This window comes from Vigna umbellata, chromosome 1 (genome assembly GCF_029865625.1).
Source record: "Vigna umbellata cultivar VRB3 chromosome 1, Vumbellata_1.0, whole genome shotgun sequence".
In the NCBI taxonomy this organism is placed as follows: domain Eukaryota; kingdom Viridiplantae; phylum Streptophyta; class Magnoliopsida; order Fabales; family Fabaceae; genus Vigna; species Vigna umbellata.
Window position 1 is genome coordinate 7,323,758 of NC_142165.1, and position 14,836 is coordinate 7,338,593.

The following is a 14,836-nucleotide window of genomic DNA, read 5'->3' on the forward strand; positions in this document are numbered from 1 at the left end:
TAGATTCCAATGACTTGCACTACCCAACCAAATATTCCCAGTCATTACTTGATTATTATATGCAACGCATAGGTCTAATTGCATTCGTGAAAGAAAAGAAGATAGTCGAGGCTCTTTTATTGAAATCCTTTCTTTTAAATTAGTTTAATTGTTAGGAAAGATTAGAGAGTTTTGTACAATCTTATCATTCAGGCAGCCAGTCTGACCCATATATTTGTTTCTGAAACATTTTAGCTATTGAAGACATTTCCAAAGGCAACAAATTATCTCAAGAGTATGTTTTGTAGATTCTCTCCTTTATTTATTGAAATGCTCAAGCTTTAGGAAGAATCATTTCTCTTTTACATCTTTGTCAAAGCAATTGTAAATTTAATGGATGAAATGAATTATATTTTCTTAGTTCTATTGAATATGATCATTTTAGGCTATATTGATTATAAACTGAATGGATAAATTGATTTGATGTCAAATGTAATAATGATTTTTTTTTTAAAAATAAGTTTTTATGACGTACATAACAATGTATGTCATAATAGGTTGATTCTTAAAAGCATATATTATAACTGGTAAAAATATCTATGTCATAATAGGTATGCTCATTTTATAACGTAGCAGAAAAGTACGTCATAATATGTTAAACCTATTATGACGTAAATTTCTGCTATGTCATAAAATGCACAGACATACTATAACACCCATAACTATGTCCCAGTTTATCCGTCATAATATGTCATTTTTGTACGTCATAAAATGTGATTTTTGCACTAGTGAACTAGTAGATTCAGTGTTATTAAAGTCACCCGCACAACCCCTTTTGCAGTCACATGCACATAGTTAAATTCAACCCTTCCTTTTCTTTTCAATCCAAATAAATCACATAATTTTAACAAATGAAAAGGCAAACTTTTCTGCTCACAATTCACTTTGGACCAAGATAGGTGTAGGGGACAACAAGATCCTTAAGATTTATGATTTTTATGGCCGCTTTGCTGTTTTTTGGATTTTACATTGACACAACAAAGGGAAGTTTTGATTGTATTGAATTTGTGGAGAAAATATGGAAAGAATGAGATGATGCAAGGAATTGATAAAATATGTTGGTGGAAAGGAGAAACAAATATAAAATAAATGCATGCAGAGATAAAGAAGATAATGATTTGAATTTGATGTTATTGTGTTGCCTTTTTTTTTCTTTTTATTATCATTATACAATTAACACTATCAATAAAAATTTAACGGAATAAACTTGATTAATGCACATTAAACTAACTGTGAATAAAGTTGGCATAAACCAAATATACCTACCTTTTTTAGAGTGAGAACCACCCAAGCAAGTAAACTTTTTTATTACCTGTTAATATAATATAATATAAATAAGTTTTATGCTCCAATATATTCCCTGATTTCCTTTCGTGTGTTTAATAAATTATTTTCAAATTATGTATCTAATAGACTATAAAATTTTAGTTTAAGTTCATAAAAAATATTTATTTGTATTTTAATTGTAATATTATATTATTTTTTAACTAGGTTTTAAGATTTCTTTTTTAATTTCTCTATTCATTTGTTAACTTATTTTTTTATTTATTTTGGCAACTGACATGTTTTTTTTTATGGTTAAACTTCTTTAGTTGTCCCTATTTATGTAGAGTTTTCCCAATTCAATTCTTGTTTTTTTAAAATTTCTAATTGAGTCCTAAATAGTGCTAATTTGGATCAATTGGGTCCCTACCGTTAAATTTGACTTAACGGGGTTCAGTTTTGCTGAGGTTAGAAGTTGACGTGACAAATTTTTTAAACCTGGCATTTAGAGAGCTTACGTGTAATTTTAAAACATTTTAACATTTTGAGTAAAAAATTAAAAAAAATCATCTTCCATCCATTTCAGTCAAGTCATCTTCCATCCAGAACTAGAGAACCCAATCGTGCAGAACCACCATCATCTTCCTCGTGCACCATCAACCTGCAATCAAGTAACCACAAAATCAAAATAGTGACTCTGCCATGTTCACTTTAATTCATCTCCTTCCATCCAGCACCACGAAGGCACTTTAATTCATTTCCTTCCATCCAGCACCTGAAGGCAAATCGCCACCATGACCAACGTAACAATGCTCAAGCTCTTTGCACCCAATCGAACTCATCATCATCATCTATTTTCTTCTCCATTAAACCATTTGAAACATGTAAAAAGAAAACAAAATCACAAATCTGAAAATCCCCAAATTAGTCCCCAACCCTAAATCACGCCAGACACAAATTGAACAAATTGAACTATTTGAAAACCAGTTTTCCGGTGAATTACCTTAAGGTTTAGGAAACCTCAGTAGTTTAATTCTCTTGGACCTCTCTCAGAACACTCTCACAGGGGAACTACCACATGCAATAGCCTCTTTGCGTCTCTATTCTCTTAACCTAAATGACAACCTTCTCGGGGGAAATTCCTGAAATTTTAGCTTTAAATCTACATCAGCTGAAATTCTTCAACAACAGCTTCACTGGGAAACTTCCACAAGATCTGGGACAAAACTCAGACATACAAGATCGCTTCTCCTCCAACCCTCCGCCAGCCTCAACAACCGCTTTCTCCCCCGTCCTGACCACATCTCCACCGGCGCCGTTTTGATCTGCGATGACGACGTGGAGGTGGACTCAAAGTCGTAGGAATTCGCGTTCCGCCGGCATGGCTCGCGCGCGGGGGATCGTGGACGCGGTGCAGAACTTTGAAGATGTGTTGATGAACTTGGTGGTGGCAGAGGAGGCACAGGTGGGTCCATTGCTGGTGGGGGCGAAGAGAGTGAGGGATTACGGGGACGCAAGGAACGAGGGGGAGGAAGGGGTGAGGATGGGGTTGAGTAGTAGGAAAGGGGAGCACAGGAAGAGAAGAGGGTGGTGCATTGGGGTTACTTGATTAAAATGTTTCTTGATTGTAGAGTCACTATTTTGATTTTGTTTTCCAGGTTGATGGTGCATGAGGAAGATGATGGTGGTTCTGTGCGTTTGGGTTGTTTAGGATGATGCTTGACTGAAATGGATGGAAGATGGAAGATGACTTCTTTTTTTTAATTTTTTAATCAAAATATTAAAATGTTTTTAAATTACACGTAAAGCTCTCTAAATGCCAGGTTTAAAAAATTTGTCACGTCAACTTCCAATTTCAGCAAAACTTAACCCCGTTAAGTCAAATTTAACGGCAAGGACCCGATTGATCTAAATTAGCACTATTTAGGACTCAATTGGGAATTTAAAAAAAACAGGGATTGAATTGAGAAAACTCTACATAAATAGGGATAACTAAAGGATTTTAGCTTTTTTTTTATCTTATGTGTATTATAGATACATGTAACAAAAATAAGTTAATTTATTAACAATATAAATTACGTGATATCTAATTAGTAAAAATAGTAAAAATTAAAAAAGGAATTAAAATAAAATCATTTATTTATTGTATATCTAATTTTAGGAAAACAATTATTGGGTACGTAAATATCAATTATACATTATTGAAGTCTATATTTTTTTTTATTTATTGATTGGTTTGTATATATCTATTGATGATTAATTTTTTCACATTTACTTGTTCTTAGACCTACTCCGTTGAAGTGAACCTGGTATTGGCCGAAAACAAAACCTTAAAAACACATTCAATTAAATTAAACTAACTCCCTCCCTCTGTCTAAAACCCAAACCCTCAATAGTCAATAGTAGTAATACTAAACCTTGTGCTGCCGCGCTTCCTCTTCTGCGCCGAACCATGGCGTGCGTGGATCCTCCAAGGAAGAAGAAGAAAGGAAGATACGGCGTCGCAGAATTGAAAACCCTAGGCAACCAGCTTCTCTCCTCCGCCTCGCACATCAACAACCTCCCTCTTCTTCTCACATTCCTTTCCCCTTCTTCTCCTCCTCACCATGTCCTCGAATCCCTACTCTCTCTCCACTCTTTCTTCCTCCCTCTTCTACCAAAGCTCCCTTCCTCCTCCGCCGTCGCTACCTCCGCGGCTGCTCCCTCCGCTGCTGACCAGTCCGAGTTCATCTACCTCACCTGGCTCCGCTCAAAATTCGATGAGTTCCTCAAGTCACTCCTCGACATTCTTGCCTCGCCACAGTCCGACGAGACGCTCAAAGAACTCGTGCTGGACACGCTCATGGAGTTCGTGAAGGTGGCCAATGGCGGCGTCTTCCACTCTGCTTTGTACCACAAACTTCTCCTTAGCATTGTACGTCATGCCAATTTTGTTGATAAATGTTGTTGTTGTTGTTGTTGTTGTTGTTTCGATCTGATTTTGTTGGTTTTGGACTGGTGCTATCAGGTTCGCTCCACTAGTCCGGCTACGTTTGTTGTGGATCTTCTGGAGTCGAAGTATTTCAAATATATTGATGTCCGGTATGGTTGTTATGCTCACATTGTTTTTCTACACCAACTATTCGTTCATTTCACGTTTTTTAGCATGGTTCTTTTATATTATTATGATTTATGGAATATATTGTTTCGCTCTTAGCCCCTGTTATGGAAGGCTGAATTTATGTAGTTTGTGTGATGGGGATGAATTTGTTAGTCCTTAATTCACTGACACGATTTTCTTGTTGATTTTTACCTGAGCCACTGTTTAGTGAATAATTGTTGTTGGTTATGGAGTTTTGTTTGTTTGCTGAATTATTACTTGGTGCAGCTATTTTACATTTATAAGTCTGAAAAAGCTCGCTAGTACTTTGGAAGGCAAAGATGAATCAGGTGCTTTTCTAGCCTTTCTTTTGTCTTAGTCGTCTAGGTTTTAATATGTGAAATTGCAAACAGGAGACTTGTGTATTATATTTTCGATTTCCCACCATTTGAATTTTAGTTCATTGGATAATTTGTTTGCTTATCCCTGTCAGATGACAAAATTGCAAGTGCAGATGGCAACAATGAAAGTCAATTGAGCTCAAAGTTAGTAAGACCTATGACAGTTGCTTTGAAGCTACTTCCATGGTTTTCTATTTCCTTCCTTAGTCAATACATGTTTGTAGATCATTGTTGTTAGTAGCCTAATATTAGTGTAAATTGATTTTTTCTTTTTTCCTTGGTCGTAAACCATGCTTACAACATGCTATAGCATATAGGCAATGTATTTAGTTTTGCAACTCAGTGCTATATAGGAGATGAATACTTTACTTTAAAAAACTTGTTCTTATGATAAGTTGAAAATGGGCTATTTTCAGAATGGAATGTTTCATCCGCAATATGTACTATACTATATCGCACGTTCCCCCTCTCCAAGGCAATAATACATCTGATTTGGAAATGTGGAGCAGCTCAGGTGAGTTCTCATTTACTTTTTAGACATTTTTTCTAAAAAGCTATGTATCACAATATTTAGTGCCTCCATGCCCCTTCTCCTTTAGTACTCTGTAGTTAATGCTATTTCCTTTTCGATTAAGGAACTATAAAAGTGTACCTGTATTTTTCATTTGGGTTTTTTGTCCATAGAAAGTGACCAAAAGCAGCATTATGGAGATGCGAGTGTTGATGATAAGCTGCTGAAGTCCAAGAAGCCTAACAAAAATGTAAGTTATTATTCCATACTCTTTGCCAAGTTAAATGTTACTCCCCATTCTATTTCCTTTTTCATTATTGAGCATCACGTATCCTCCAATTTCCTAGTAGTTTTGCTATTTTTATTTTTATGATTTTATATATTGTAGAACCTTCTCATTTAAGCACTCGTCATTGTTTGTCTACTGTTTTTTACTGTCTATTTTCATGTTTCACGTATAGGTATTGTCAGCAGAAAAAATTACCAAGAAGATGAAGTTAAAATTTACAAAAGCCTGGATTGCATATCTTAGATTGCCACTTCCACTTGATGTTTACAAAGAGGTAATGTAAAAGTTATGATTTTGAAATTTGAATATAGCTGCTGAAACCTGGTATAAATTCCATATTTAAGATATCTCAAGGTTGTCATGAGATTCAATGTAGGGGAAGAAGTGGAAAGAAACACAAATGTTGGGATTGTGACATGGATTGTATGATCCTATTAGAAGTATGAAACATGTGTGTCTGAAAAACTTTCTTTAAATCCCAACCAGTACTTAAGCATTCAAATAATGATTGTTGTTCTCACCTTCCTATGGTTTCATTGTTTAGATATGTAACAAGAGTTCAAAAAGGAGAACTGTTAAGTTAGTTGGACTAGTTAGAAGAGATTGGTCATAAACAGGGGAAATTGGATTGATAAGGGGCATTCTACGAATTTGATAGTTTGTGCCAGTGAAAGGGGAAATCCTCGGAGAGAACTCTAATTTTCATCTTTTGTTCCATTCTCCAATAATTTTCTGGGGACATGAGAAGTGTGGATCTCTTGATTTCGCATGTTTACCTGATAATCTTGCAATGAGAACCAAAATGGGTTTAAAGTCGTTGGCTCCTATGTTCCTACACTTAACATTAAAGTTTTAACAACAATGAACATAAGATTTATAAATACAATTGTGTGGTAACGCTTTTACTTATATGCCATCCCTTGGAAATTCTGGTTTCCCTTCCATTTAAATACTGGGACCTTAATTTATTGATAGGCATGACAGTAAAATTCTTTAACCAATAGAGGTTTAGTTCAGGATACTTTTTGTTAAGATAGTTTTGGTTAGTGCTGTCAAAATGGGCTACCTGGTTCGACCCACCACGGATTGATCACTTAGCGAGCTAATCCGACTCACTTATTAGCACGTTGAAAAAAATTGAATCCGGTCTGGCCCGGTCCACCATGGGTTGGTGGGTTAAACGGGTTGGTTTACTGGCTCACTTAATTACAAGTTTTTTTTTTCAATTCCAAAAAAATAAATAAAAATCTAATTCAAATCTAAATAAATTTCAGTCTAAAATTATAATAAACTTCAGATACAATTCAAAATAAAAAAAATACAATCAATCCAAAATGATCTTAAACTTCAAATATATTCCAAAACAAGCAAACAGCAAAATTATGTGGGTTGGTGAGTCAACCGGTCATGGGTTTACCCTGGGTGGGTTGGGTTTTTAATGGACCAGACTCAACATTTGCTCGTATAAAAATTTAAATTATTTTTTCAACTCAACCCAGTCCAAACCTATGGTGGGTTGGATTGACTTATGAATTCAAACCTATTTTGACAACACTAGTTTCGGTATGTCCTCTGTTTCCTTATTCCTAATACTCTCCAATTTTAGTACAGTGGTCATGATTCTGAATCACTGCTAGCTAAATGTCTGATAGATACACATTAGTTGGGCAGTTACAACATTTTCGGTTAGTTTATCAAATAAATGATGCGTGTTGCCTATAAACAAGGAAGGTTAAGACAGAGGACATCTTGTCATTTGTGAGGAAATTATGGCCTCTCTAGTAATGATACCAACTTTCTATCAATGTCCCAGTCATCAGTTCATACATTAACAGATTAATTCAGTTCGTGGCATTAATTTTTTCATTCAGAACCTTTATTAATCTACGGATCATATATATTCTTGTGGTTACAAACACCTCGGTTGCGATAAGATTCTTAAATCAGCTATTGAAAAAGATTCTTAAATCAGCTATTGAAAAAGATTCTTAAATCAGCTATTGTCTTAGGTAATGTTAAATGAGCTACCCAATTAAATTGTAACCATGGGTTGGGTTGATAATAGCTTGTCTTTGTTATGCCAATACGTTCTTCAAGTTCATTGAAGGTCTACTTCAGTACTTCATATATACGATGGGCACTAGGAGCATATAGAATATTGTTATTTGCGACTTATCTTGATTATTTGAGGTTAAGATGTCCAAAATATGCTTGGAATACGGTTTATACTCCTTATAAGACTCTTCTTTGAGCTAGCATTTGAGGTAGGACCAGCTCTTTCGTATCTGGTGTCATAGCCTGTGTAGTTTTCATAGTTTGTTGCTCGTTGCGAATGTTTAGTCTTGGGCATGAGGCGGTTGTATTGAGATGTCTCACATTGACCAAGAATGTGACTAGAATACTCTTACCAGACTTGTGTAATCCTCCTCTTTTGAGTTAGCGTTTGGAAGTGAGTTGGGACCAGTCCATTTCTAATATGGTACTAAGGCCTATCCAGATATGATATTGGGCCAACTGCAAATGTCCAATCATACAAATTTCACGCTATAGATGTTTAGTCTTGAGTATGATAGGAATGTATTAGATATTGATTTTATTCATTATTATTGTATTTCTGCTTCATTGTAACTAGGAATACTTATGTGTGTACCCCACATACGAAATTCATTATATTCCTTTTTGACTTCTCCCACCCCAACGTGGTACTATAGCAGTACTCTCTTCCGTTACTTTATTTTGTCTCTATCTCTTTCAATAGCATTAACATGTGCATAACTTTTATTTCCAGGTTCTCGTTAATCTTCACCAGGCTGTTATTCCTCATCTATCTAATCCCATCATCTTATGGTAAGCATCTATTGCTCTACTAACTTTAGCAATTTATTATGATAACAAGAAGTTGAATCTGGCATCATGTTACTTTTTATTGTGTGCAGTGATTTCTTAACAAGGTCATATGATGTTGGTGGTGTAGTCAGTGTGATGGCTCTTAGCAGCCTTTTTGTCCTAATGACCCAGTATGGCTTGGAATATCCAAATTTCTATGAAAAACTATATGCCCTCTTAGTTCCATCCACCTTCATGGCAAAACATCGAGCAAGGTTTTTACAGGTAATTTTTGTTAATTATTATTTTTACTTATGACAGGTAAAAATAGACAAAGTAGAATTTTGAATAAAAAAATGCTTTCTGTTCAGAAGTATGAAGGAGATATTAAAGTTCTATGATGGAAATTAAGTGAGTTGGCAAGCGTAATTTGTAGAGATTAAGTGAATGATTATAAAGGTTTTGTCCGATGCAAATCATATGCATGAGCTGCTTGCTAACAATATGCAACTTCCTAATTGCAGCTTCTTGATTCTTGCCTCAAGTCACCTCTTCTTCCAGCTTACCTGGCTGCTTCCTTTGCAAAGAAACTGAGTAGGTTGTTGCTTTCGGTTCCTCCTTCAGGGGCATTAGTTATTACGGCTCTGATTCACAATATTTTGCGTAGACATCCTTCAGTCAACTGTTTGGTGCACCGGGTAAATACAGCTTCCTTTCATCTGAATTTGTTGTCTAATACTTTAAATTTTGGTTTCTTGATTGCATCTTCAGTGTAAGAGACCAGGTTGATAAAAACAAATTAATCATTGAACAGCTGGAGACACTTATTTAAGACTTGATGGTTCTTAACACTAAATTAAAATAAAACATAATTATAGTTTCCTAACATTTAAAGTACAAATTAAAGGCCAAATCAAATATATCTTAATACTTAGGTTTATGCTTGATCAAAATACAGTGGTGTCCATTGACAATGACAAATTTAAATCTAGAATAAAAAAGACCACAAATTACTATACTATAAAATTTAAAGAAAGGAAGATATAAAAAAATTGTCAATTAATGAGTGACTAAATTATGTTTTGTAAAATAAAAATTAGTTATAATTGGTAAAATAATTCATTCCTATGTGTTATCCTTTTTAAATGTTTTTTTATTTATCTTTAAAATGATTTTTGTTAAAAAAAAAAAGCATTTAGTTTTAAGAATACTAATTCAAACCGGCTTTGGACCAGTTTTCATTAGTTGAGTAGAATAAGTTTTTCGGTGTAACTGAACTTGTTCCTAGTTGAACCAGTTTGTTCAGTTTTAAAAACAATAGTTGAAGAAGTTTTTTTTTTTTTTTTTCCGGTCACCAGACCTGAACCATGGGCTTTGATACCAGATGTTGTGTAGGTTCAATATACACACATATCTATAGATTTCCACACTAGTAAGATATTGTCCGTTTTGGGCTAAGCCCTCACGGATTTGCTTTTAGTACCACTCCGAAAGGCCTCTTACTAAGGGAGATATCTTATGTGTATATAAATCCTTGTCTATTTCATATTTTATCCGATGTGAGACTTTGATTGTACCCAACATCCTCCCCTCAAACAAAAGGGTTATGGTTCTTCTACCTCCCCTATAGCGGAAGTTTTCTTTTTTTTGAAGTTTTTTTTCTTTTTTTTTTCCGGTCACCAGACCTTAACCATGGGCTCAGATACCAGATGTTGTGTAGGTTTAATATACACACATATCTATAGATCTCCACACTAGTAAGATATTGTCCGCTTTGGGCTAAGTCCTCACGGATTTGCTTTTGGTACCACTCCAAAAGACCTCTTACTAAGGGAGATATCTTATGTGTATATAAACCCATGTCTATTTCATATTTTATCCAATGTGTGACTTTGTTTGTACCCAATATCCTCCCCTCAAACAAAAGGGTTATGGTTCTTCTACCTTCCATATAGCGGAAGTTTTTTTTTTTTTTTTTCCAGTCACCAGACCTGAATCATGGGCTCTGATACCAATTGTTGTGGTTTTAAAGTATAAGTGGCAAAAGAATGAAAGGGAAATTGATACCAGATGTTGTGTAGGTTTAATATACACACATATCCATAGATCTCCACATTGGTAAGATGTTGTCCGCTTTAGGCTAAGCCCTCACGGATTTGCTTTTGGTATCACTGCAAAAGGTCTCTTACCAAGGGAGATATCTTATGTGTATATAAACTCATGTCTATTTCATATTTTATTCGATGTTGTTTGTACCCAACACTAGGAAAAAGGAGTAGAGCAGTGATACTGAAATCGAAGTGTGTTGGGCTCATTATATGACCGCTTCTTCATTTGAAAGACAGTATATGACTATATGTCACGTTTTGGACTGACTTTTCCGTTTGTTTCAAGTTATTATTGCATTCAATGAGGTTGTTCAACTGCTGTCTTATGTTAGCTTTGTGGATTGGATTGTAGCTTAACCATGCAATGGGTGGATGTGGAAAAGAAAAATGTTAGCTGTGGCCTATAACGTATGATCATTTGAAATTAATTTTGGCTTGGCTTGGACAACCATATATTTTGATGAACTTTTTTTCTTCCAGATTGGTTGTATGTATAGTAGATGGTTGCCACTGTCTTTGTTTGCTCAATTCTTTTTCTTTTATGAGTAGCTTAGACACTGGATTCTTGGTTAAGAATGATCTGGCAAGGCTAGGTGATTGAATCTGGAGTTGGTCTTATATCGAACATTATAAGAGAAATGTAGAGGATTATGAAAGAAGAGAGACTTTATAAAAAATGGTACTGCCTGAGGGTGAAGCTATGAATACTTTTGGGTTTTCTTTTACTTCCGCTGTCATAATTCGGCAATGGGTTTCCCTAGGGGATTGGACCTTTAAAATAGTCAGTAGCCAGTTTGCTTAATGTCATATTTAGAATGGAATTGCAAAGTGGAATTGTACATGTCAAGAAAGTAGTTGGAAACCTTAATTTCATTTTTTTTATCACTTTCTTAGGGCGTGTTTATCATGTCAAATTTGAAAATCTCCTTCCTATTGGAAGTTGGTAAGGATATGTCTGTTAATGTGTTGAAAAATATTTCTTTCTTTCTATTTTGATTTGATTTATAATTTCTGATATATGAGCAGGAAAATGGTGTTGACGAAGGGAAAAGTGACCATAGAACAGATGAAGGAACAACTGCCAACTCGGATAATGTTAAGACTAGTGCCATACCTTGCCAGAAACCAGGCATTGACCATTTTAACAATACTGAAACCGATCCCAAGAAGTCAGCTGCTATGAGTAAGTATCTTTGATATTTATTTTCCAATCTAACTTCAGTCTATCCAAATCAGACCTTGCGAATGCTGGAAAACTGCGTGATTGTATACTAGAGAATAAAACACACGCACTATGCAAAAGCGCATAATGTTTCTTATTTGTATACTAGAGTAAACAGATTAAGCATGACATTATGAATCACAGATTAAATTTTCTGCATCATTGGATTGATGATATATTCCGATTTCAAAATAGTCCCCCTTTCCTGGTTCCTATTATCGTGAGTGTACATAACTTTTATGGTTTGTTTAGTTAAAGGGGGATTTTAATTAGATATCTTGTTTGGTTTACAAGGAGTGGAGGGATGTTTTAAAAATTTTAATTTTGAATTACGAAACATAAATAGGGTTATTGGACAAAATATTTGAAATATTTTAAATCTCATCCCCTTTCCTCCAAAGCCCCCAATATTAGAGGAGAACGATAATTGAAGAGATACTTTTCTCTCCTTTTGCCTCCCTTAAATTGAACCAAACAAGAAAAGTTAAAAAAAAACTCCTTTCCCCCTCCCCTCCCCTCCATTTCTCTCTAACTAAAAGGTATGTCAGGTTTGAATTGTCAGCAGAGGATGATGTTTCTCACTTAAAAATTCTATTGCCATAATTTTATATTTGGTTTACCAGGAAAAATTCTGGGTTAGTCGGAACTTCATTACCTGTATAAATTTCTACATTTATATATTACTTTTATTAGTCTAAATTTATAAATTTTGACAGACATAGTAGGTCTGACTTTTGAGCATCATGGGGGTGGAAATCCCCTAGTTTAATAAGTATTTAAGGAAATGATATTCTGCATTAAATCCCCTAGTTTAATAAGTATTTAAGGAAATGAAGTCAAGTAGTCAACTATTTTCTTGGTAAGAGTTACATGATATTTCCTGGTTTTCTATACTGGTTTTATTGATGAGATCTGTTGGAGCAGGGAGTTCTCTTTGGGAAATTGACACTATTCTTCACCACTACTGTCCTCCAGTCTCAAGGTAAGTGTTTTGAACTTATTTACTTTATTAATATTTTTTATTTTCCCTGTACCCCACTTTTATTTCAACTGTCGTATCTGGATCTTGACATACTAACCTTGAATGTTTGTACTTTGCCTGTGCTCTTAGGTTTGCTTTGTCTCTTGGGAATGATTTGACAGTGAGGGCCAAAACAAGTGAAGTTAATGTCGGTGACTTTAGTGCTGGTTCATATGCAACAATCCTTGGAGCAGAGGTGATATAATAATTGCTCTATTTTCTCTTTGCTTCTCATGACGGGCTTATATTATTTGAGACTTGTAAGAGAAAGAAGAGAATGTGCCTATTGCTCATTGTCTTACATGTGTCACATTGCATGATTGCAGATAACGCGGAGGGTAAAGCAGGTACCCTTAGCATTCTACAAAGCAACTCCTTCCTCTTTGTTTTCAGAGACTGATTTTGCTGGTTGGACTTTCAAAAGTGAAGAAATCCCCGAAATGATCGATGAAAATAATGAGCGAAGTACTAAAGATCTATTGTAACCTAAATTTTGTTCTGTGAAACGACATGATAGAGAATTTGCGATTCATTTTTGTCCATTTCATTAATATGCCTGCATGTTTTAGGAAAGATGTGGCTCGTTTGTCCATTTCATTAATTTGCGATTCGAGGTAGTAGAAAAGGGAGAGGAGGGAAAGGGGAAATCTTCGGGTTCGCTTGTTATAATGAGTAAATTAATTTGATGTGTTAGATGAAACAGTCGGAAGATAATTCTAGTCACATTTTTTGTACGGTAGCATGATATGTATTCACTCTATAGCACATCATTTGAATCATTCGTTGACGTTTGTGGATAACTTGTCAAGGTTGAGGCCAACTTTCACGCAGGAGTTCACGCTATTCTTGAAACGATGTTTCTAAATCTATGAAAAAGGTTACATTGCCAATATGTTATACTCCATAAATACGCTATACAAATACTTGAAAGCCACTGATATAACGTGCCAATTTTTCGGAAAGTTAATTTATCCGTTATAAGCTAGTTAAAAACAGGTATTAGGTTTACATTCTATAAATGAATTATGTGTATTTTAACTTTACAAAATAAATGTAAGTATGAATACATGCCAATATTTTTTTACCTATAGGTATGATATATATTGAAATAATAAAAATTGCATAAAGTACTTTGAAGGTATTATTCTTTTATTAAATATTTCCTTATAGAATATATATCTCAAATATTTATACATTAATAAAGTAGAAAATAATTAATCTTATTCTATGATTATGAAAGGAAGTGTTTCGTTGAAGTTTAATTTTTTTATGGTTATTACTGGTTTTGCATAGTAGTTTCTGAAACTGCTTTTGACATTCCAAAATACATGGAAATCATCAGTCTTCAGGAGTACATCTGAGACATACTTTTAATATTGAAATCAGATATACAATCATGAAAACTATATGCAGATACCATATTTGGTGTGATGATTCACGTATGTTTATCATATTTGAAATTTTGAGTATGAAAATATGAACAGAGGTCGTGGCTGAACATATTTGTGGCGCTCTTGAGAACAACTAGAATAAGGTTTCTTTATATCTAATGACTTCATGGGATGTTGAGACACTTTCTGTATTGTTGGATATTTCTTTTACTTTTAAAAGCGATTTTAAAGACAATGATGAGCGGAAAGTTGTTACTCCTTGATGAAATTTGAAACATTTAGTCATCAAGAATAACCGTAGGTGGAACCGTATACTTTGACAGTGCCACCAGAAGATGGCATGTGGTAGATCTTGCACAATATATTGATGGCTACATGCACTTGTTCTATACCAATTACCTTGCTCTGCTCCTTTAATTTGATATCTTATGTACAGTGTGTTATAGAAGAGTTTGTAGTTCAATGCTATTTTAGAATCTGTGACAAAAATGTATTTTAGCCCACAATTAACAGAAGGATGGTCGTAGACGAGACTCATTATTGAGAAATCACGTCCACCACATTCAACATCTCCGGAATAAAACTCAGAGGGATGACGTGTAAGAGAAAACTAAAAATCCTTGTTTATCTCTGATTTTATTTATTTGGTAATCTTAATTGTAGATACTTTTGTTAAAAACAGTGGT

General features: G+C 34.5%; 1 protein-coding gene across 1 annotated transcript; it reads left to right on the top strand.

The window, feature by feature from the left end:
• Positions 1 to 3,654: 3,654 nt before the first annotated feature.
• On the top strand, positions 3,655 to 13,498 carry EMB2762 (CCAAT-binding factor). The gene is made up of 14 exons (XM_047325366.2): positions 3,655 to 4,216; positions 4,310 to 4,383; positions 4,670 to 4,731; positions 4,875 to 4,926; positions 5,199 to 5,296; positions 5,467 to 5,543; positions 5,755 to 5,856; positions 8,371 to 8,429; positions 8,519 to 8,693; positions 8,933 to 9,106; positions 11,543 to 11,699; positions 12,663 to 12,720; positions 12,850 to 12,955; positions 13,086 to 13,498. Exons 1-14 carry the CDS (start codon positions 3,755 to 3,757, stop codon positions 13,242 to 13,244), a joined length of 1,815 nt encoding a protein of 604 aa, XP_047181322.2. The 5' UTR covers positions 3,655 to 3,754; the 3' UTR covers positions 13,245 to 13,498.
• The last annotated feature ends 1,338 nt before the right edge of the window (positions 13,499 to 14,836 follow it).